The sequence below is a fragment of the Phoenix dactylifera genome, unplaced genomic scaffold (genome assembly GCF_009389715.1).
Source record: "Phoenix dactylifera cultivar Barhee BC4 unplaced genomic scaffold, palm_55x_up_171113_PBpolish2nd_filt_p 000076F, whole genome shotgun sequence".
NCBI lineage: Eukaryota > Viridiplantae > Streptophyta > Magnoliopsida > Arecales > Arecaceae > Phoenix > Phoenix dactylifera.
The window spans coordinates 1,613,296-1,634,584 of record NW_024067675.1 but is presented as its reverse complement, the minus strand read 5'-3'; the positions used below and the strand labels follow the sequence as shown (position 1 = coordinate 1,634,584).

At 52.3% G+C, this 21,289-nt stretch overlaps 1 protein-coding gene across 2 annotated transcripts; it reads left to right on the top strand.

The window, feature by feature from the left end:
- Nucleotides 1-17,531: 17,531 nt before the first annotated feature.
- On the top strand, nt 17,532-20,320 carry LOC103695851 (non-specific lipid transfer protein GPI-anchored 13-like). 2 transcript variants are annotated; one of them, XM_017847039.3, is made up of 3 exons: nt 17,532-17,995; nt 18,072-18,161; nt 19,940-20,320. In XM_017847039.3, exons 1-3 carry the CDS (start codon nt 17,644-17,646, stop codon nt 20,089-20,091), a joined length of 594 nt encoding a protein of 197 aa, XP_017702528.2. In that variant the 5' UTR covers nt 17,532-17,643; the 3' UTR covers nt 20,092-20,320. The 2 variants fall into 2 exon arrangements, with proteins under 2 accessions (XP_017702528.2, XP_008775497.2); XM_008777275.4 differs by having other exon boundaries at nt 17,535-17,995; nt 18,072-18,155.
- Nucleotides 20,321-21,289: the final 969 nt, after the last annotated feature.

Here is a 21,289-nt window from a genome sequence, read left to right as displayed (position 1 = left end):
GGTCGGAAATGTAATCACTTTTTGTGATGAAGATGTAAAGGGGGTTCAGACTCCCCACGATGACGCCATGGTGATCTCTCTCATTATGGCGGACTATGATGTAAGGCGTGTTCTTGTGGATAGTGGAAGCTCAGCTGATATTTTGTATTACGAGGCCTTCCAAAAGATGGGCTTGTCCCGACAATTGTTGCACAAAACATCCACCCCCCTCATAGGATTCACTGGAGACGCTATCTCGGCCGAAGGTGTCATCGAGCTGCCTGTGACTGCGGGCATTGCACCCGCAGAAGCCACGGTGCGGCTCGAGTTCTTGGTCGTCCGTGTCCCCTCGGCCTACAACGCTATCCTCGGACGACCCGGACTGAACGCCCTTCGCGCGGTGGTTTCTACCTACCATTTGCTCATGCGGTTCCCCACGGCGGCCGGGATTGGAGAGGTCCGAGGTGACCAGCCGACCGCACGGCAGTGTTTCCTAGCAACTCTCAAAGGGAAGAAGCCCATGGAGGCCCTAAGCGTCGAGTCACTTGACGCCAGAGACGAAGTGGCCTTGCGGCACGGGGAGCCGGCTGAGGGCGTAATCGAAGTTCCCCTCGAAGAAGGCCGCCCGGACCGCACGGTCCGGGTCGGTGCCAACCTCGACTTGGAAGCTCGGCTCCGGTTAGTGGAATTCCTCCGAGCCAATGCAGATGTGTTTGCCTGGTCGGCGGCCGATGTACCTGGGATCGACCCGGAGGTCGTTTCTCACGCCCTCAGCGTCGACCCGACCCACCGACCAGTAAAGCAAAAGAAGAGACATTGTGCCCCGGATCGGATCCGGGTGGTCGACCAGGAGGTAGACAAACTCTTGGAGGCAGGTTTCATAAGGGAGGTGAGCTACCCCGAGTGGCTGGCAAACGTCGTACTTGTCCGGAAGGCGAGCGGGAAGTGGAGGATGTGCGTCGACTACACCGACCTGAACAAGGCGTGCCCCAAGGATAGCTTTCCGCTTCCACGGATAGACCAACTGGTCGACGCGACTTCCGGATATCAGCTACTGTCTTTTATGGACGCCTTCTCCGGCTACAACCAAATAATGATGGCTCCACAGGACGAGGAGAAAACTGCCTTCATAACAGACCGGGGGCTGTACTGTTACAAGGTAATGCCCTTCGGTCTGAAGAACGCTGGCGCCACTTACCAGCGCCTCGTCAATAAAATCTTCAAGGAGCAGATCGGCCGGAATATGGAGGTGTACGTGGACGATATGCTGGTAAAAAGCCGCCATGCAGACCAGCACATTGCAGATCTGGAGGAGACTTTCACCACCTTGCGAAAGTTTCGCATGAAGCTAAACCCAGCGAAGTGCGCTTTTGGTGCTTCGGCCGGGAGGTTCCTCGGTTTCATTGTCAACCAACGGGGGATCGAGGCCAACCCGGACAAGATCAAAGCCATCCAAGATATGTCCCCTCCGACCAAAGTGAAGGAGGTTCAGGAGCTCGCTGGAAGGGTCGCCGCGCTCGGACGATTTGTGGCAAAGTCGGCCGAACGCTGCCAACCATTCTTCAAGGTGTTGAAGCGCCCAAAAGACTTCCTCTGGACGGCCGAATGTCAAGCGGCGTTCGACCAGCTCAAGGAGTACATGGCGTCTCCTCCCCTGCTGTCCAAGCCGCAAGAGGGGGAGATGCTCTACCTTTACCTGGCGGTCTCCCCAACCGCAGTCAGCGCAGTACTGGTTCGGGAAGAGGCAAGACTTCAGAAGCCTGTGTACTACATCAGTCGAGTCCTCCGGGATGCCGAGACGCGGTACACGAAGGCTGAGAAGATCGCCTTCGCGCTGCTGACTGCGACCAGGAGGCTTCGCCCCTATTTCCAGGCTCATTCTTTCACCCTTTTGACCGATCAACCACTGCGGCAGATTCTCAGCAATCCAGAGAATGCGGGACGGCTGGTGAAGTGGGCAGTAGAACTTGGTGAGTTCGACATCCTCTACCAGCCCCGACCAGCCATCAAGGCCCAGGTGCTCGCGGACTTTCTCGCTGAGTGCACTGTGCAGGAGGCGGAACCTAAGCCGCCGGAGACACCCAGCCTCGATCTCCCGATCTGGACGCTCCACATTGACGGGTCGTCGAACCCTGAAGGTGGAGGGGCTGGGCTGGTCCTCACCAATCCCGATGGAGTGATAGCCGAGTATGCCTTGAGGTTCGGATTTACAGTGACCAACAATGAGGCGGAGTACGAGGCCCTAGTCACGGGACTCAAACTCGCCAAGGAGCTCGGCGTCCGGCGTCTGAAAGTCTTCACCGACTCCCAGCTGGTGGTCGGGCAGGTTCGAGGGGAGTTCGAGGCGCGGAGCCCGACCATGCAGAGCTACGTCCGGAAGGTGCAAACACTCATTCCCGACCTCGGCAGTGTTGACATTCAGCAGGTCCCAAGGAGCGAAAATGCCAGGGCCGACAGGTTGTCCCGCCTAGTGGACGCAGACGCGCACAACTTGTCGAGGGCAATCTACCTGGAGACCCTGGATGCCCCGAGCATTGACGGGGCTGGAGCGGTGATGGCAATTGACCCGGAGCCGTCTTGGATGGACCCGCTCGTCGCCTACCTCGCCGAAGGAATCCTCCCTGAAGACGAAGATCAGGCCCGGCGGCTTGTAAAGAAGTCCGCCCACTACGTACTTTATGAAGGGAGGCTGTATCGGACCTCGTTTACCGCCCCCCTCTTAAGGTGCCTCCGCCCCGCGGAAGCGGCCTATGCCCTCGGCGAAGTCCACGAAGGCATCTGCAGATCGCACTTGGGGGCTAGGTCCTTGGCGCATAAGATCATGAGGCAAGGCTACTATTGGCCGACCTTGTTGGAGGACTCGAAGGACCACGTGCGGAAATGCGACGCCTGCCAGCGCCACGCCAACGTCCAGAGAGTCCCCTCTGTTCCCTTGGCGCCAATCACCGCGCCCTGGCCCTTCGCACAGTGGGGAATGGATATCCTCGGACCATTCCCCGTCGCTTCGGCCCAGCGGAAATTTTTGATTGTCGCCATCGACTACTTCACCAAGTGGGTGGAGGCAGAGCCACTGGCCACCATCACGGAGGCACAAGTCCGGAAGTTCGTAAAGAAGAACATCATTGTCCGATTTGGAGTACCTCGGGTCCTCATCTCGGATAACGGTCGACAGTTTGATAACAAGCACTTCCGGGACTTCTGCGAGGAATTCGGGATCGAGCATCGGTTCACATCCGTGTCGCATCCCCAAACCAACGGCGAGGCCGAGGTCACAAATCGGACAATCCTCCAAGGTATCAAAGCGCGGGTCGGCCGGACGGGGCAAGCTTGGGTCGAGGAACTCGAGAATGTCCTTTGGGCGTATCGGACCACGCAACGGACTCCTACTGGAGAGACGCCTTTCAGCCTAACCTATGGCACGGAAGCCGTTGCCCCCGTGGAGCTCGGACTCCCCTCGCCTCGGGTGGCCGCGCACCGACCCAAGGCCAATTCAGAGCAACTCCGAGGAAACTTGGATCTCTTGGAAGAGGCAAGGGAAATGGCTCAGGTTCGGATGGCAATGTATCAGCAGAGGGTGGCCCGATATTACAACTCCAAAGTCCGACCGAAGCTTTTCAGAATTGGAGATCTGGTGCTGAGGCGAGCTAAGGCATCTCAACCTACGGAAGGTGGGAAGCTAGCGCCAAATTGGGAAGGCCCGTATAAAGTTCGTTGGGTAAACCGACCTGGCTCCTACCAGTTGGAAGCCCTAGATGGCCGAGAAATTCCAAGGGGCTGGAATTCCGCTAACCTGCGGATGTATTACCAGTAGAACAACAAGGCCAGAAAGACAATTTAAAAAGGTGCAACACTTTTCATTTCAATAATTTCTGGTTACAATGGCGTGCTCGTGTGATTACAAGGAATTCCCAGAGGGGAATTAGGGAGTAAAGAAAGTAAAGAAGAGGTGGGGACCCAAACCCTCAACCCAGGGCGGCTGCAGTCCCGCCAGAAGTGGGTGCTTCTAACCGGAGGCGCCATCCAGCACCTCACCAAAAAGACGAGGAGCCGCCGCAGAAGAAGCTCCCGCTGCCCCCAGGGGAACGCCGCCTCCAAAGGATATTCCCATCTTCCCCAGTGGTAGGGAAGAGAAGGGATTCAAGGGGGAGGAGCATATGGTGGCGCGGTCCCGGATTGAGCGTCCGGCGCAGAGCTCAACCGGGAGGCTGAACTTCAAGGAGGGGAGATGTGATCCCGGATGAAACGCCTAGGGCGGAGTTCCGCCGGGGAGACCCTCCTTGTTGATCCCAGATGAAACGGCTAGTTGGCTGAAGTTGTAAGGGGAGCGCCTCCCCTTTCCTTCGACAGGAGTCTCTCAGTCATATGCCAAGGAGGAGGTCCGCGATCCATGGCAACCTGCAGCTCCGGCTTGGCAAATTCCATCGTACCTGCACCTGTATTTATAGCCAAGCTGCGGCCCCCTGGTAGTTCCGATACGGGTGGCTCCAATAAATGCAGGCGCACTGAATCCGGAGCCGTTCCGGCTCCCGAGGCGTATCTCCCCGCGATTTTCTAAGCGTCATTCTCCTTAAATCGCATTCTTTGTGCAGGACAATCCGGGTGTCGTATACCCCTAGGTCCACGTGTCTCCGCTCGCGCCCAGGCCGCATCCTCCTCGAAGAACCCGCGTATCGCGGCCGCTCAACTAACACTCCTCACCAGCAGCAACTGGCGATCTGATTTCCCAGGTAACGCATTAATTAGCGTTTAATACCCTTCTCGTGTTCCCCCCAGGCAACGCTTGGAGGAGAGGAGAAACACGGTCGCGGCTGGGCACGGAGAAACCCCGATGGGCGGCGAGCGACAAGTGGCCGACCAACGAGTGGAATGTCCCGGGGCTCGGCCCCCGGATGCCTGGCTAACCCGATGATCATCCCGGGAGCAGACTAGCCGGAAGCCCCGACCGGTCGCCTCGGCTTGCGCCAGCCTAGGCCGACCAACGAGTGGAATCTCCCGAGGCTCGGCCCTCGGATGCCTGGCTAACCCGATGAACATCCCGGGAGCAGACTAGCCGGAAGCCCCGACCGGTCGCCTCGGCTTGCGCCAGCCTTGGCCGACCAACGAGCGGAATTTCCCTGAGGCTTGACAACCCTCAGATGCCTGGCTAGCCCGATGAACATCCCGGGAGCAGACTAGCCGGAAGCCCCGACCGGTCGCCTCGGCTTGCGCCAGCCTTGGCCGACCAACGAGCGGAATTTCCCTGAGGCTTGACAACCCTCAGATGCCTGGCTAGCCCGATGAACATCCCGGGAGCAGACTAGCCGGAAGCCCCGACCGGTCGCCTCGGCTTGCGCCAGCCTTGGCCGACCAACGAGCGGAATTTCCCTGAGGCTTGACAACCCTCAGATGCCTGGCTAACCCGATGATCATCCCGGGAGCAGACTAGCCGGAAGCCCCGACCGGTCGCCTCGGCTTGCGCCAGCCTAGGCCGACCAACGAGTGGAATCTCCCGAGGCTCGGCCCTCGGATGCCTGGCTAACCCGATGATCATCCCGGGAGCAGACTAGCCGGAAGCCCCGACCGGTCGCCTCGGCTTGCGCCAGCCTTGGCCGACCAACGAGCGGAATTTCCCTGAGGCTTGACAACCCTCAGATGCCTGGCTAACCCGATGATCATCCCGGGAGCAGACTAGCCGGAAGCCCCGACCGGTCGCCTCGGCTTGCGCCAGCCTAGGCCGACCAACGAGTGGAATCTCCCGAGGCTCGGCCCTCGGATGCCTGGCTAACCCGATGATCATCCCGGGAGCAGACTAGCCGGAAGCCCCGACCGGTCGCCTCGGCTTGCGCCAGCCTTGGCCGACCAACGAGCGGAATTTCCCTGAGGCTTGACAACCCTCAGATGCCTGGCTAACCCGATGATCATCCCGGGAGCAGACTAGCCGGAAGCCCCGACCGGTCGCTTCGGCTTGCGCCAGCCTTGGCCGACCAGCGAGCGGAAGAATTTCCTGAGGCCTAACCCTCGGATGCCTGGCTTAGCGCCGGAAGAATTTCCTGAGGCCTAACCCTCGGATGCCTGGCTCAGCGCCGGAAGAGTTTCCTGAGGCCTAACCCTCGGATGCCTGGCTCAGCGCCGGAAGAGTTTCCTGAGGTTTAACCCTCGGATGCCTGGCTTAGCGCCGGAAGAGTTTCCTGAGGCCTAACCCTCGGATGCCTGGCTTAGCGCCGGAAGAATTTCCTGAGGCCTAACCCTCGGATGCCTGGCCTAGCGCCGGAAGAGTTTCCTGAGGCCTAACCCTCGGATGCCTGGCTCAGCACCGGAAGAGTTTCCTGAGGCCTAACCCTCGGATGCCTGGCTTAGCGCCGGAAGAATTTCCTGAGGCCTAACCCTCGGATGCCTGGCTTAGCGCCGGAAGAGTTTCCTGAGGTTTAACCCTCGGATGCCTGGCCTAGCGCCGGAAGAACTTCGGGAATCAAAAGTCAGCAAGACGCAACCAAGAGCTAAAAAAAAAAAAAAAAAAAAAAAAAAGAGGACGAAGGCGAGATGAAGAAATATTCAACGTGCATTAATTTTCAGGGCCGAGGCCCATACAATTGGGCAAAACGCCGACATACAAAAATAAAAAAGAAGACAATGAAAGGTACAAGAGGTCAGCTTGGAGGAACTCCCGGGTCGGGAACGCCGGGCTCGTCCGCGGGAGGTAGGGAAGCAGCAGGAGAACCAGCAGGCGATGGCGCCGGAGAGGAGTCGAGGAGGGAGATCTCGCTCAGGTCAACTTCGGGATACTTAGCCGACACCCTTGCCAGGCCCTCCTCGAAGCCCAAGGTGAAGGCTTCGGCCCCCGCGTCCGACGCGTCATGGACAAACTCGTCAGACTGGCGATAGGTCCGCACTGCCTCCGACATATCATGGGCGAACTCGGCGGACTGGCGATAAGCCTCTACCGCCTGACGCCCGATTTCCGCCCTCTTCTCGGCCAGCTCCGCCTCAGCTCGCTCCATAATCTGAGCCTTGGCCTCCAAGACCTTCGCCACAATCCGGCCTTCGGCCTCAGAGGAGACCCTCAGCAGATCAGCCTGAGCCTCTTTATGCTTCGCCTCGGTAGCAACCCGAGCGGCCTCGGCTTCCTTCAGGCGCGAACGGAGCTCTTGGACGTCCGTGCATGACTTCTCCAGGGCCGACTCCAGTTCGCCTAGTTTGGCTTCAAAAGAGCGGATTCGGTCGCAGGCGTTGTCGGCAGACCGCTGGGCCTTCTCCCACCGCTCTCGATAGTCCGCGATCTTCCGGGACTGCTTTTCAGCCCGTTCCTCCGCCTTCTTGACCCTGCTTTCGAGGCCCGAGGCGGCTTTGAGTTGCTCCCGAGCCTCTGACAGTTGCTCCTCCAGGGCGGCGAAGCCGAGTGCCCGCTCTTCGGCCTCCCGGAGCCTCGCCTCGAGGTCCCCGGTCGTCCTGCCTGCCGCAGCCCGGCCTCCCTCTTCCATTGCTTTCAGCCGGTCCTCGGCCTTCGCCAAAAGCCCCGCCTGTTCCTTGTAGCACTCCTCCAGACGGATCATGTACTGGGCGAGCTAAGAAATAGGAAAAATAAGGGAGTCAGGCGGAGAACAACAGAGCCAATAAATGGTGAAAGACGGCCAGAAGAACACTCACCGACATGAGACAGACGCAGCTGGCGGCCCCAACGTCAGAGACATCCAACTCCCGGACCCGCCGACGGTCCTTCTCCAGCAACACTGTTTCGATGAGATTTCGGGCGCCATCGGTAGTGAAGGCAGACCCCGATTTCTCCCCGGAGCCGGATGGTGGTTCTGCAGCCTTACCCTTATCCATCGCCTGGGGAAGAGTCCGGCTGATCGCGCTCGGGGCGGGGGTCGCCCCAGGAATTGATAGGGTCCCGCTCGGCCGGGGCCTCGGCGCGTCCCTCCTCGAGTCATCAGGAGCCGACCGAGTCGAAGGCCGGGTCGGGGACCGATCACGTCCGACCCGTCCGTCTTGAGCAGGCTCAGGTGGCACCTCCGGAGTAGCGGCAACCTTACCACCGGAGGGCTGATACAGCGTCAGCTGCCGGGCGGTGCCCACGACATCTCCCTGACCGGTGGGCCCGGACTCGTCGGTCGGCATCGGAGGTATCTCCTTACGGGACTTCTTCGCCGGTGGGGCCCCGCTCGGAAGAGCTCGTTTCCTCCTCCGGACTGCTTCCAGCAGGGACGCCCTACCAACAGCCTTCGTCTTCACCGACCGCATGACGTCGTCGACCTCTGCAAGAAGGACGGGATAGTCAGGGACTGAGAAACCGAAAGGAAGAAGGAACGAAAGAGAAGAAAAGAGCTAAAGAAACGATGGCGGACTCACGGTCGGTGGGGACCGAGCTCAAACCGACGTTCACCAAGGTATCCTCAGAAATAAGGCGGCCCACCGGGGGAAGCTGGCCCTCGGCGACCAACCCCTTCAAGGCAGCGACGCCCTCGGATTCCTCCCTCGACAACTTCGACAGGCCAATTGGGGACTTCACCGGCGTCCCCCAGATTGCCCTGATTTCCCAGGAGGGGTCTGCATCAACGAAAAAGAAGCGCTCCTTCCAGTGGTGAATGGAGGTAGGACCCTCCTTGACAAGGCCGCACCCTCGCCGCGCTGCGAAGCACCACCACCCTTTGTCCTGGGGGTGGCCACTCTGGCCGTAGAGCTCCCAGAAAACGTTCAAGGTGGCGGGAATCGCATGCAAGCGACAGAGAACCTGGAAGACCGTCAGAGCACGCCACGAGTTCGGCACCAGTTGCGTCGGTGCCATTCCTAAACCCCGGAGCACCTGTAAGACTAGGTCTGAAGGGGGAAAGCGGAACCCGGCCTGGAGGATGCCCTCATTGATGGCGATCTTCCCTCGAGGAGGATGAGACATCCTCTCCTCAGGCCCTGGGAGCGTGACATTGCAGGCCTCGGGAAGGTGGTACCGAGCCACAAATCCGTCTAAGTCCTCGGCGACCAGTTTTGACTTGATGCTATCTGCTCCCACTTCGCCCATCCCTAATGGCCAATAAATCTACGGTCAGGATGGGGTCAAGAAGGAGGGAAAGGCCGGAACGACTGGGGTGCACTAGTACAAAAAGAAAAAGTATGAAGAGCTCAAAGTAGAAGAGTGGGAAACTCACTTGAAGAGGAGGAAGAACGGCTCCGAGAGCGTCAAAGGAAAAGCAAGCGAACGTTTCGGCGGCAACAATGGCAGCGCAAAGGAGAAACTCGAAAATGTCCGTAAAGAAGAAGACGGACGGGGGAGGGCCCCCGATTAAATAGGCGAAAGGGCAAGTGACGCCTCGATGACGCCAGAAGACGCCTGGCCGCCGAAGGGTCGCTCGCACCCCAAAGGCGAATCGACACCATTAAGGAAGGATGTCCGCCGAAATCCTCAGGTTGCCAGGTCAGCAGCAACCGCCATACGCCATAAAGAAGGCGGGAAGCTTGAAGCGCGCGCGCCTCTCCGAAGGATGGCGGCAATCTCGAAACATCACTCCCTTCACCTGTTCCCCTTCTGGTTCCAGGCTCGGAAGTGGGGGGCTACTGTTATGGGGGAATTAAGCCGCCATGCCCCACGTGATCGGCACGCGTATCCAGGAAAGCTACAGTTACCCTTTGACCCAGCACTCCGACCCCGAGTCGGACCTCCTCGGCTTCGCAGCCCGACCCCGGGTCGGCTGCCCTATGATCCAGCACTCCGACCCCGAGTCGGACCTCCTCGGCTTCGCAGCCCGACCCCGGGTCGGCTGCCCTATGATCCAGCACTCCGACCCCGAGTCGGACCTCCCCGGCTCCGCAGCCCGACCCCGGGTCGGCTGCCCTATGATCCAGCACTCCGACCCCGAGTCGGACCTCCTCGGCTTCGCAGCCCGACCCCGGGTCGGCTGCCCTATGATCCAGCACTCCGACCCCGAGTCGGAGATCTTTTGATAACGACAGGCTATTCTCCAGAGGCACGCCGCGGCCTCCTGCTCCACTACTCCCTGCAACGGCTGTACCCGATGCTGCCCACGATCTCCTGTATCAACCGTACAAAGCGGAGCTCCACTACGCCCTGTCATGGCCGTACCCAGCGCTGCTCCACGACGCCCCGTAACGGCCATGTCAGTGGCCATTCTATCGTGCCCCACGACGACAAACCCCCCTGAGAGACCTCCCAGCCAGGTATATACGCGGCTGGGGGGAGAAGGGGGGGGGTAAGCAATACCTCCCAGAGCACTCTCTCCCACTTGTGATTATCATCTCTCCTCCTCCAATCTCCTCTGACTTGACCGTCGGAGGGCCATCACCACCCTGGTGGTGGTGCAAGGCTTGTTTGCAGGTTCCTTGGCGGAAGGTGGAGCGCAACCAGCACCAACCAAGACAACTCAGGCGGAACCCCGTTCACACCGTCGTGTCAATCGTTCTCGGTTTGGACCACCAGCAACACTTACTATTAAGGCCAAATCTTCATCTTCACTTCCCTCTTCACTTTCACTGCTTTCTTCTTCACAATTACTTGAAATGGCCTTGAGGGCGATTGTCTTCTTTTTTGGCGCATCTTCTTCATGTTGCTTCATTGTGAGCTCATGTGTCATCAATGAGCCCAATAGTTCTTCAAGTGCCAAGATGTTAAGGTCTTTGGCTTCTACAATCGCCGTGACCTTCGCTTCCCAAATTTTTGGCAAGGACCTGAGAATTTTCCTCACAAGCTCTGAATTAGTGTAAGATTTACCCAAATTCTTTAGACCATTAATTATATCAGTGAAGCGTGTGAACATGCATGAAATAGTTTCGTTGGGTTCCATCTTAAATAATTCATATTTGTGAACTAGAATGTTCATTTTAGACTCCTTGACTTGATTAGTACCCTCGTGGGTAACTTCAAGCCTATCCCATATTTCCTTGGCGGAACTACAGGTGGAGACTCTATTAAACTCATTTACATCTAGAGCACAAAACAATGTATTCATGGCTCTAGCATTGAGTTGAACCATCTTGCTATCATTCTCATCCCAATCCTCCTTAGGTTTGGGAACCTGAACGCCATTAATTGTGTGAGATGGTTCGTGTGGTCCTTTGATTATAGCCCTCCACAAGGCATAATCTTGTGCTTGAACAAAAATTCTCATTCTAGTTTTCCAATAGAAATAATTTGTTCCATTGAAAAGTGGAGGTCTATTGGTAGCCTGCTCCTCAGCAGGAACATTGTTGAAGGGTGTTGCCATCTTGATCTTTGGCAAAGACGGTTAGGTCTTTAAGAATACACAGAGCACCTGCTCTGATACCACTTATTGCCCAGAGATGGTCACCCAAGAGGGGGGTGAATTGGGTGTTTTAAAATTTTTAGTCTAATTAAACAATACACACAAGTGTAGGTACAAAAATAAACTTAAAGTGGTAAGCACAATCAATCGCAAACACAGAGGTTTATAGTGGTTCGGAGCTTCCACTGCTCCTACATCCACTCCCCAAACACCTTTGGGAATTTTCCACTATAATCGGCAATTACAGTCCGGTAGTTTTTCGAGTGAACTACCCAACTCGTTGTTTTAACCGGGCTAACAACGAACCCTACACTCCCCCAATTTAAACTAGGCTTGGGACGCCTAACCCTTGTTCCAAGTCCCTTGACTGGAACAAGCACAATGTTCAAGAGTTTTACAAGAATTTAAAAGCTTCTATGAAAGCAAATAAATCGATAAAGAACAACAAAACCGGAAGAACCCTCTTTGCCGTTGAAAGCTTGGATGATGGTGGTTCTTCCGATGTGGATCACGTCGGCTTGAATGCGAGCTTTGATTGCCGAGTGGGAGTGAGTAGATGAGCACAAAATCAGATGAAGAAGGCTTGAATGCACTTGATTTCTCCTCTTGAAAGCACCAACTCCCTTGAGACTCTCTCTCTTTCTTCTCTCTTGAATGCTTTAGTGTTAGGTTGGTGAGAAGTCATTTTCATGCACTTAAAAACTCCTTTTTATACTTCTGCAAGCAATAGATCCGTTAGAAACAAAAATAGAGCCGTTAGGATTTCAAACAAAACCTGCGAAAATATGTCAGTCGCGTCCCAGGCATTCCGGAGATGTCTCCGCTTGAACGAGAGACGTCTCGGCTGTATAAAAAATCTTTCGACAATGTCAGAGTCGACTCGGCGCTTTCTGGGGACGACTCCGAAGAAGAACAGTCCGATTTCTTGTTTTTCTGTCTTTCTGAGAGAGCCGGCTCGCATCCCTCGGGGGGACGTCTCGGGATTTTTGTGCTTTATGCGTGGGGACGACTCCGCAACGTCGGAGACGGCTCCGACGTTTTCTCAACGAAAAGCGGGTCCTCTGAAATCCCTGAGAGAGTCGGCTCCGCGTCCTTCGGAGACGACTCGCGCGCATCCCTTGAAATCGGCCTTTCTGCCGTCTCTGAGAGAGTCGACTCTGAAAAGCCGGGAGTCGACTCCGACCCTGCGAGATGCCTCGGCAGGTGCTGGGGACGTCTCCAGACGTCCCAGCTTCTTCTCTGCATGCCAGAGACGTCTCTGGAACAAGTCGGAGACGTCTCAGCTGCCCCTGATCTGTTTTTTTCATCTCAAAAATCTTCAATAAATCCACCGAAAAGTACGGAAACATGCCTTGACAATACTTAACAATATTCTTAGTTATACACCTGAAATGCTCAAGTAAATTGTCAATATAAAGAAAATTATACTCTAGTGTTTTGTATTCATCAAAGTCCATTAGGGGGTCAACAAAGGGTCCCTTCTTGCCGCCAATAGGGGCGTCTCGGCCTCCACTGCAAGGACCTGATCGGATCCGGCCCGAGCAGGAGTGACGGCCTCAATCGGGGCAAGCTCTCCCGGCTCAATTCCGGGGCCAGAGGCAACTCTGGCATTCTTTGGCCTCCTTTCAGACTGAGCCCCTTCCGGGGCGGCCTCCTCTTTCTGTACTTGGCCATAAGTGTCTCAATGCTGAAGATCATTCCTACGATGTATGATGACAGAAGATCTTATTAGAATCTAGTATGGGAAGAAAAAAAGAGCAATTAAGCTACTCTTATCCTTGAGGCGAGCTGGACTCAAGCCAAGATTTACTAAAGCCTCCTCGCTGAACAGGTCAGAGAGCCGTGGAGTTCCGTCCAGTTCGAGCAAACTATCTAAAATCTCCTGCTTGGACTGCGAGAACTGTGGAAGCCTGTTATTCGCCAAGGCCAGCAAAAAGCTCCAGGTCGGATTAAACCCCCATGACCGCTCGGAGGAAACAAAGAAAAACTTATTCTTCCACCCATGGATGGAAGTAGGAATGCCCCCGAAAAGCTTACGGCCTCCCCAGAGGAGAAGTACCACCACTCTTTGTGTGTGGGATTGCCTTTTAATATAAAACAACTCCTAAAGACGTTCACTGAGGGTGACAAACCGTGTGCAAAGCAGATGGCGAGGAAGCCAATTATTATTCTTCACGAGTTTGGAGCAAGCTGTGCAGACACAAGACGGTAAGCCGTTAGAAGCTCTCCCACGAACCCATGCAGAGGGAACCTTAGCCATGCTCAGAGCGTCTCTATGTACACTCCGACCAAACATTTAGGCAGGTTGGTGACTTGCCCTCCGAGGTCCGGGAGCTCGAGGACAAACTTCGAAGGAAGGAAGAATCAGACTCAAACCGAGCCCAGATTCTCTTCACTCATGAGGGAGCCGGTCCCATACGGACTCGGGCCTGCCTCGAGCTCAGTCTCCTCCACATCGGAAGAGGCCTGGGCTCGAGACGAACCTGCACCGAACATCAAGGCCCTCGTAGGCGAACTCATTACCTTGGTCATGAAATAACAAAGAGGGGAGAAGACAAGAGACTCTCCGAGCGACCGAGAGAGGGATAAAATGCTTACCCAAAAGCTCATCGAAGAAGATGATTAGGGAGAAGAATGATCGTCGGGGATTGAAAATAGCGCTCAACACAAAGGCCGACGAGAAGCTCCCAGAACGCCAAAGAAAAGGCTTGAACACCATAGCAATGGCGGCCGAGAAGAAAGGAGGTAGAGGCGGAAAGGATCAAAAGACAATTCTAGGGTCCTTTCCAGGCCTTGTATAGCCCACTACAACGGCTCTAATCGAATAGCCCAAGCGATCGGACGAGCTAAGTTCCGCCACATGGCAGGCCCCAAAACAGCCTCAGCAAATCTTTCCGAATCACGACACTAAATGCTGATCATTATGGAGGGTGTTCCAGAGATCGGAACATTAATAGCTAGCCTCTCGCATTCCATCAAGCGAGATGCTTCGGAGAATGGAGCATTAATAGCCGGCCTCTCGCGTTCCATCAGGTGGGGCGCTTCACGAGACGAGGCATTAATATTCGCCTTCTTTCCATTTCATCCAGTAACCCCTTGGAAAAGAATGCGCATGTGGAACACTAAGAAGCTCCCACAGCGGATTCTGCTCAGGGTGACGTGGCAGCTTAAGCCACCTAAGCCCGGCTTCGAAAGCCTGACTCAAAGTCAGCCATAAAATGCACCAAGTGTCCCCTGCTCGGCGTGCGCATCTTTACAAGTGCTGGGCCACACTGCAGGACAACAAATAATCCAACTACTTTCTTCGCCCGAACCAAAGAGTGACTTGACCTCGGAAGTCCGGGGGCAAATGATGGGGGGCGAAATATATCGTCCTGCCCACAACAAAAGGGCCACCCAATTTCGGCCCAATAGATGCCAATGCCGGACATACTGAACTTTGATCTAGCCTAGAACCAGCCCGACCTCGGATATTCGTCGACTCGTCCGACCAAGTTCGGGGCGTCTCCTGTATTCGATGACTCGTCCGACCAAGTTCGGGGCGTCTCCTATATTCGTCGACTCACCCGATCAAGTTTGGGGCACCTACTGTATTCGCCGACTTGCCCTGACCGAGCTTGGGGTGCCCTCTCCAATGATACACCCCAACCCCTGAGCTCGGGGCGCTCCGCCGAGCACACCTCAGAACTCGGGATGCTAGGCTAACCTCAGCACCCGTTAGGTCGTCCTCACCAAATGCATGATACAATCTCTCAACGAGCTCGACCTTGCCAAAAGCTGCACCCATATGCGTGCCCATGCCCTCCTACGTGGCCGTACATAGCGACGCTGCCATGCCATGCTTTGCTTGCTGGCCCACGACAGCCAAGGATAGCACCATGCTACTCCGGCCATATCCTGCTACGACTGTCAACACCTCACCATTCTCAAGAACGGACGGCTCCACACGCCACCAGCAAGCTCTAGCTGCACGCCATCCGACTTAGAACCATCCCCTTTCATGATGAGGACGGACAATACCTCTACCACCTGGGCCTCTCCACAGGAATTATAAATAGCCCCGTCGGTAACACCTAAGATACTTTTGGCTAGACCAACTGAGTTCCACACTAACTTGAGCATCGGAGGGTCCTCACCGAAAACACCGATAAGGCTTTGTGCAGGTATATCGCCGATTGCGGGAGGCAGCTTTCATCCTCTTTCTTCATACTCCGGCGGCTCCCACGACTCCTTCGGCGTGGTCACCCTTGGGCCAGATTTGAACCACAACATAGCCCACACACTGTCAAGTACTGTGCATCTCTGAATAGCTGCCATCGAGAAATGGATAATAGAAAGATTAAGAATAAGAAGGATTGGACAGCCAACACCCCCCCCCCCCCCCCCCAAAAAAAAAAAAGTGAAAAAAAATAAAAATGCATGCACGAAGAAGAAGAAATGATAGTTAAATATTTAATATTTTAGCCCAAAGTGTGTTGGTGTAACAATTTATCCTTCAAGATGTTAAAAGTAAGGGTGCAAATGGATCTAATCGTGGTTGGATCTTGAGTGACCTCATTCCAATTCGGCTTCTTATTCGGATTCTAATTTTGGATCCAGATCTGACCCATTTGAAGATCGGGTTACGTCCACGACTACTGACCTAATAAGTCATTGGGGTCTAATTGGGTCCACGACTATTGACCTAACAGGTTATTCGGATTGGATCGGGTCGGTATATAATTTAGACCCAACTAAAAAAATTTGGGTTTGGATTGGGCCGGGTCAACGATACGGGGCCGACCGCGCCGGCGCGGGAGCGGAAGAGAATGAAGTCGTAGACTTTGGTGCAGCCCGTGACATTGTCAGCGACAACGGTTCAGTCCTCGATGGGTCCGTAGGGATCGAAGGCCTGGAGGAGGGTCTCACGTGTGGCGTCCCAGCCGAGGCCGTGGATGAAGATCTTGCGGTGGGAGACATCGTGGTCAGCGACGACGTGGATGCGGGCGAGGAGGTCAGGGTCGGCAGGCGGCGTCGAGGAGAAAGTCGATGAACAAGTCCTTGGTGTAGGGCTCGAGGAGGCGGTGGAGGCGATCGGGGGTGGGCAGGCCGGAGGAGTCGTCATCGGAGCCCCCACCGCCGCCCCGGCCGCCGGAGGCGCTGCCGCTTTCGGCGCGGAAGAGGACGAGGTCGTGGTCGTGGGAGGCGACGGGGTGGTTCTTCTTCGTCTTGGGCTTGAGGCCGAGCTTCGCTTTCGACTTTCCCATGGCTGGATGGATTCGAGAGAGAGTTAGAGTTTTGGAGATAGAGGCGGGGGAGGGGAGAAGGGGAGGGGAAAGGGGGATGATCAGTCCTCCGTACTCGTACTCGTCAGCCCTTGAAGACAGGGGCGGGGGAAAAAAGGCTTGCGGGAAGAGCCGGAGCGACTTGAGCCTGTGGGCTGCGGCTGCGGCCTGTGAGCCTGCCGGTCCAAATGACTAATCTGGATTTGGGTCGGATTGGATTGGATTGTTGGCTAAACGATTCAAAATTTATCCACAAAATAACGGGTCGGATCAGATTCAAGTCGAGATTCAGTAAATCTAAACCCAATCCAAAAAATAGAACAAGTCAAATTTTAGAATCCGACCCAGCCCCATAAATTCTCTAAAATGGGTCAGGTTGCGTCGGATCACAGATCAATCTGACCCATTTGCAGCCTTAGTTAATAAAAGTTGGACATATGATTGAGTTGCAAGATCTATGCTTGAACTTAAAGGGATGTCACTTTGAACCACAGGAATGTAAGATCGCATGCTTCCGATAGAGTTGGATTTTATCAGAATTTTTGTGAGCTAGCTCAGAAGAAGGGTAGAGACAATGCATGCAATCTCAAGTGGGCACTCTGTGGCAGCCCTAATCTGCTCTGAAAAGAGTGCTCTCTCTCTCTCTCTAGCATGCCATTTTTTTACCTCAGCAGTCAATCCCTGCATTTGCAAATACCAACAATTAATGCATGGCATGTGGACCATGAGCTGCTACAGGCACAGAACCATCCGACAGAAGCCTCAAACTACCCTTGTGGATTTTCCAAGTATGGGCTCCTTCAGTCACTCTCCATCGATCTGTTCAATGTTCATGGTACTGTACTGAATAATTTCCCAACTAATCTGCGCTCTGCCCATTTAAACCATTTCCATGTACAGTGTATCGAACAAACAAACTATCCACCTTCATCAAAATGGTCGACGTCCGCACCCGAGGCCCACACGAATCCAGGTCCCCATCCCACTCTCGATACCTATATCTGATTCAATAAGTATCCTCACCAACTCAAATGCATCCGCATTTAGCACCCTTTTAACATCGCCTAACCAACAGCTAAACTCTCTTCAATACGACTCCATTCCTATCCATTTATTGACGGTCGCCTTCAAAGACTAGGAGCCTCGTCTCCTCTTCTCTGTTCTCAAGCTCCATGGCTGGCCCCTCCCTTTCGCTTCGCAGCTCTCAGCTACCATACTTGCTGCTATTGGTAATACTGGGACTGTTTAGCTTTGCAAGCTCGGACTTTGCGAGCGACCGGGCGGAGTGCGCGAACCAGCTCACAGGGCTGGCAACATGTCTCACCTACGTCGAGAACAGAGCCTCGACTCCAACACCAGACTGCTGTTCTGGCCTCAAGCAGGTCCTGGCCACGAATCGCAAATGCCTGTGCGTTCTCATCAAAGATCGCGATGAGCCCGGTCTCGGGATCAAGTTAAACGTCACAACTGCCATGGCTCTACCTTCCGTGTGTCGTGCATCTTCTAATATATCTGAATGCCCAAGTATGTGATGGTTCTTCTTCCTCTTCTTCTTCTTCTTCTCCTGCTTCTTATTTTTTGGAGTGTGGCTGTGGTGCAGAGCTTTTGAACCTGCCTCCAGGCTCAGCAGAAGCCCAGATTTTCGAGCAGTACGGAAGATCTCCTCCAGCAGCCGATACGAAGGGTAACAGTGATTACTTTTGTTCCCAATGGTTTCTTTTGTAGAGAGAACGTTTACCGTTTAGTTGGCATAATTCAAAACTATAGCTAGCTGCCTGACTGACATCGGGCCACGGCAGGGGCATGCTTTGTTTGGGGTAAGCTGTTAGGGAACGGCTCAAGTCCTTTCTGCAGCAGCAAAAAGCTTTTTGTCGAGATAGGGTGTGATGCGTGACAAATTTTGGGATCCCAATTAGGAAAATAATCACTTTTCATGAACCCAACTAATATATGATTTTATCTGAATCATCTTTTCGATATAGAGTTTAAAGTTGATAGTATATGACATTTCAATCTAGCAAATATCTAGGAATGGCTATAGATCGGATAGACCATTATCTATACCAACCTCGTACTTGACTCAGGGTGGAGTATAGTTAAGTAGAGCGGGTTGGATAGGTTGGATCGTATAGTTTTTTCTAATATATAAATTTATTTATTTTTTATCTCAAATTAAGAAAGAATTTGTGAACATATATATATCATAAATTCAGAACGATTTTTACCGGTACTCATACCCATCCCAAATCTATTGTGGGTCAGGTAAAACCTGTTTGTTCCATTAGATTCGGATACCAGTATGATGGAACAAATTGCCATCCTTACATATACCTATATGAAGTAGCATTCATAAATGCAGCAAACACTATATGAAAGGCACCAAATAGGCACTAATAGGTTGGTCCTATTAAACCGCACTCCATTCCGAGCTTAGGTGGTGGCAAATAACCATCATATTGCTCAAAACATTTTCTTTTCTTGTGCTAAAAGGGAGGCAAGTCACCCAGTTTATTGAATAGCAAGCAAGATAGAAAAATAAAAAGATGCGAAGGTAGTTTAAAGCCTATAGATATAGACTGCGTAAGGTTAATCTTACTCCCCCTCTCAATACGTTTTACAATATTCCATGGCTTGCTGAACCCTTTTAAAAGCGGTCCTGGTAGCACTAAATGACTTCCGATTAGCTCTCCATCATTTGAAAATTATCTGAACCAAGACCAGAAGACATTTCCAGAGTAATCCTATTTGTATTTGAGATTGATATCATGCTGTTCACTTGTCAAAGCCCATTGATGTGTACAAGCCTTTTGAGCCATAACCTATAGCATTCATTCAGCAATAGTTTGGACTGGACAAGACTTCATGGATCAATTCTAGAGGTAAAAAAAAAAAATTCGAAATTTTATGGCTTTATATTTCTTCTCCTCCATTGTAACGAGAAATTATATATATTCTGCACCATATCCACCACACCAATCACCTCGTCTCGTTTCTGCAGGCTAATCATCGAGATGAGCACATAATAATGAATGAAGCCATAGAAATGAGCCGAGATGATTGATAAATATGGTACACGGCCATATGGTGCATGCAGTGTAGGCTATCCATTGCAACTCCATAGCTTGCTTTAATATGGACATGGCCTAGAAAACCTACTAGGCATGCCAATTAGATTCCGCCATGCCAATCAAACATGTTATTATTTTTAAATCCATGCAAAACCACCCCCTCGAGTTATATGGTTCATCATTGCATCGTTGAGCGACAATTTCCACAAATGGATAGGTTGGTCTAATTTTATAAGGTCATACAATTGGCACACCAAGCTTTGGTATATAAAGTTGGGTGCTGCTACATGGTCTCCATCGATTCATCAATGGCATACCAACCAGTTCAGTCATCATGCATTAATTACTACGTTCGTTCTTCTTTTATGACGAGCAAAACACTTTGTTGTGGTTGTTACAGCAAACGCCGGTGCGTCGACGAGCAACGAGGCCGGGAGTGCGAGTGCACAAGGGAATTGCCATGGAGGAAAGAAATGGTTGGGAGTGGGGAAGGTTGGTGGCATGTCCTCATCTTTTCTACTTCTCGTTGCCTACCTGCTCCTGGGTGGCTAAGCTGGCCACAGAATAAAATAAAAAGAGACAGTTTAGGTTTGGTCACAAAGACGTTCTTGTCTCTCTGTACTTCCAAACCACTGAACCCAATACTTTGCCTCTCCAATCATCCATCTTGTTCCTGTTGTTGGCTATTGCCTGGAATCTCTCCTTTTCTCTCTGTACTAAATCCTTTGCTTTTGTATTTATATATATATGGCTTGCAGTGTGGTCTATTGGACAGATAAAAGTCATCTATGGGTCCTTACTAGAATGAGTTGGTGCCATTTGGTTACCTTGAGTTGGTGGCATATCTTGCAGAACTTGCCATTAGATGCCAACCGAAACAGAAGGGCTAACAAGACTACCATTAGATTTGGCATCTCAACAATCATTTTGTTGTTCATGTTTAAGAGAATGTTATATTTAAGTATAATGATATAATATGATAGATATAATTATAAAATTTATTTGTAGGTATTTTTAGTCACCATCAAAATTTTTTTAAAGCCAAAATAGTTTTCCTACATTTGTTAAAAAACACTCTTGAGAAAAAGCTCCAACAATAGATTTTTTCAACTTTCCAAAATACTTTTTCGAATTTTTTACTAAACACTACTGTACTATTCAAAAGCTTTGCCAAATAGAGCCCCTACTATGCAAGGACTAGCCAGCTTGGTTAGCTACTTTATGGTTATAATTAATATTTAGAGCTTTCTAAGTAGAGTTGCTTGCCTAGGTTGAGGTAGAGTACTGTTTTTACTAATCGATCTGATAATGTTTTTTACTTTAAGATTGTTTAAATATGCTAAAAAGCATATAATGGCATATATCATCTCTCTCTCTTTCTTAAAACAAATCAGTTATATTAATTATTTAAAACTATTAGGATACTATGATATTTTGTACTAAATATTTTTTTAATAAATATTTTAAAAATCATCCAAAAATTATCACTCAAATATTTCCACAACAACATTATTTTGCTCCTTTAAATTTGCGAAAGTATTATATATCTTCGTGTGTGTTATAATGATGAACCCACCCAAAGATTCATATATATATAGTGTGCATGAAAATCTAATCAAGTATTCCTCATGGCTTAATTTTAAAACTACAATAATACCTATTTCCTAAAAAGATATATTTTACTTTTGTTGTGAAGGGGAAACTAAGTTTCCATTTCGATCTGCTTAATGCCATCAGTGGTAATTTTAGG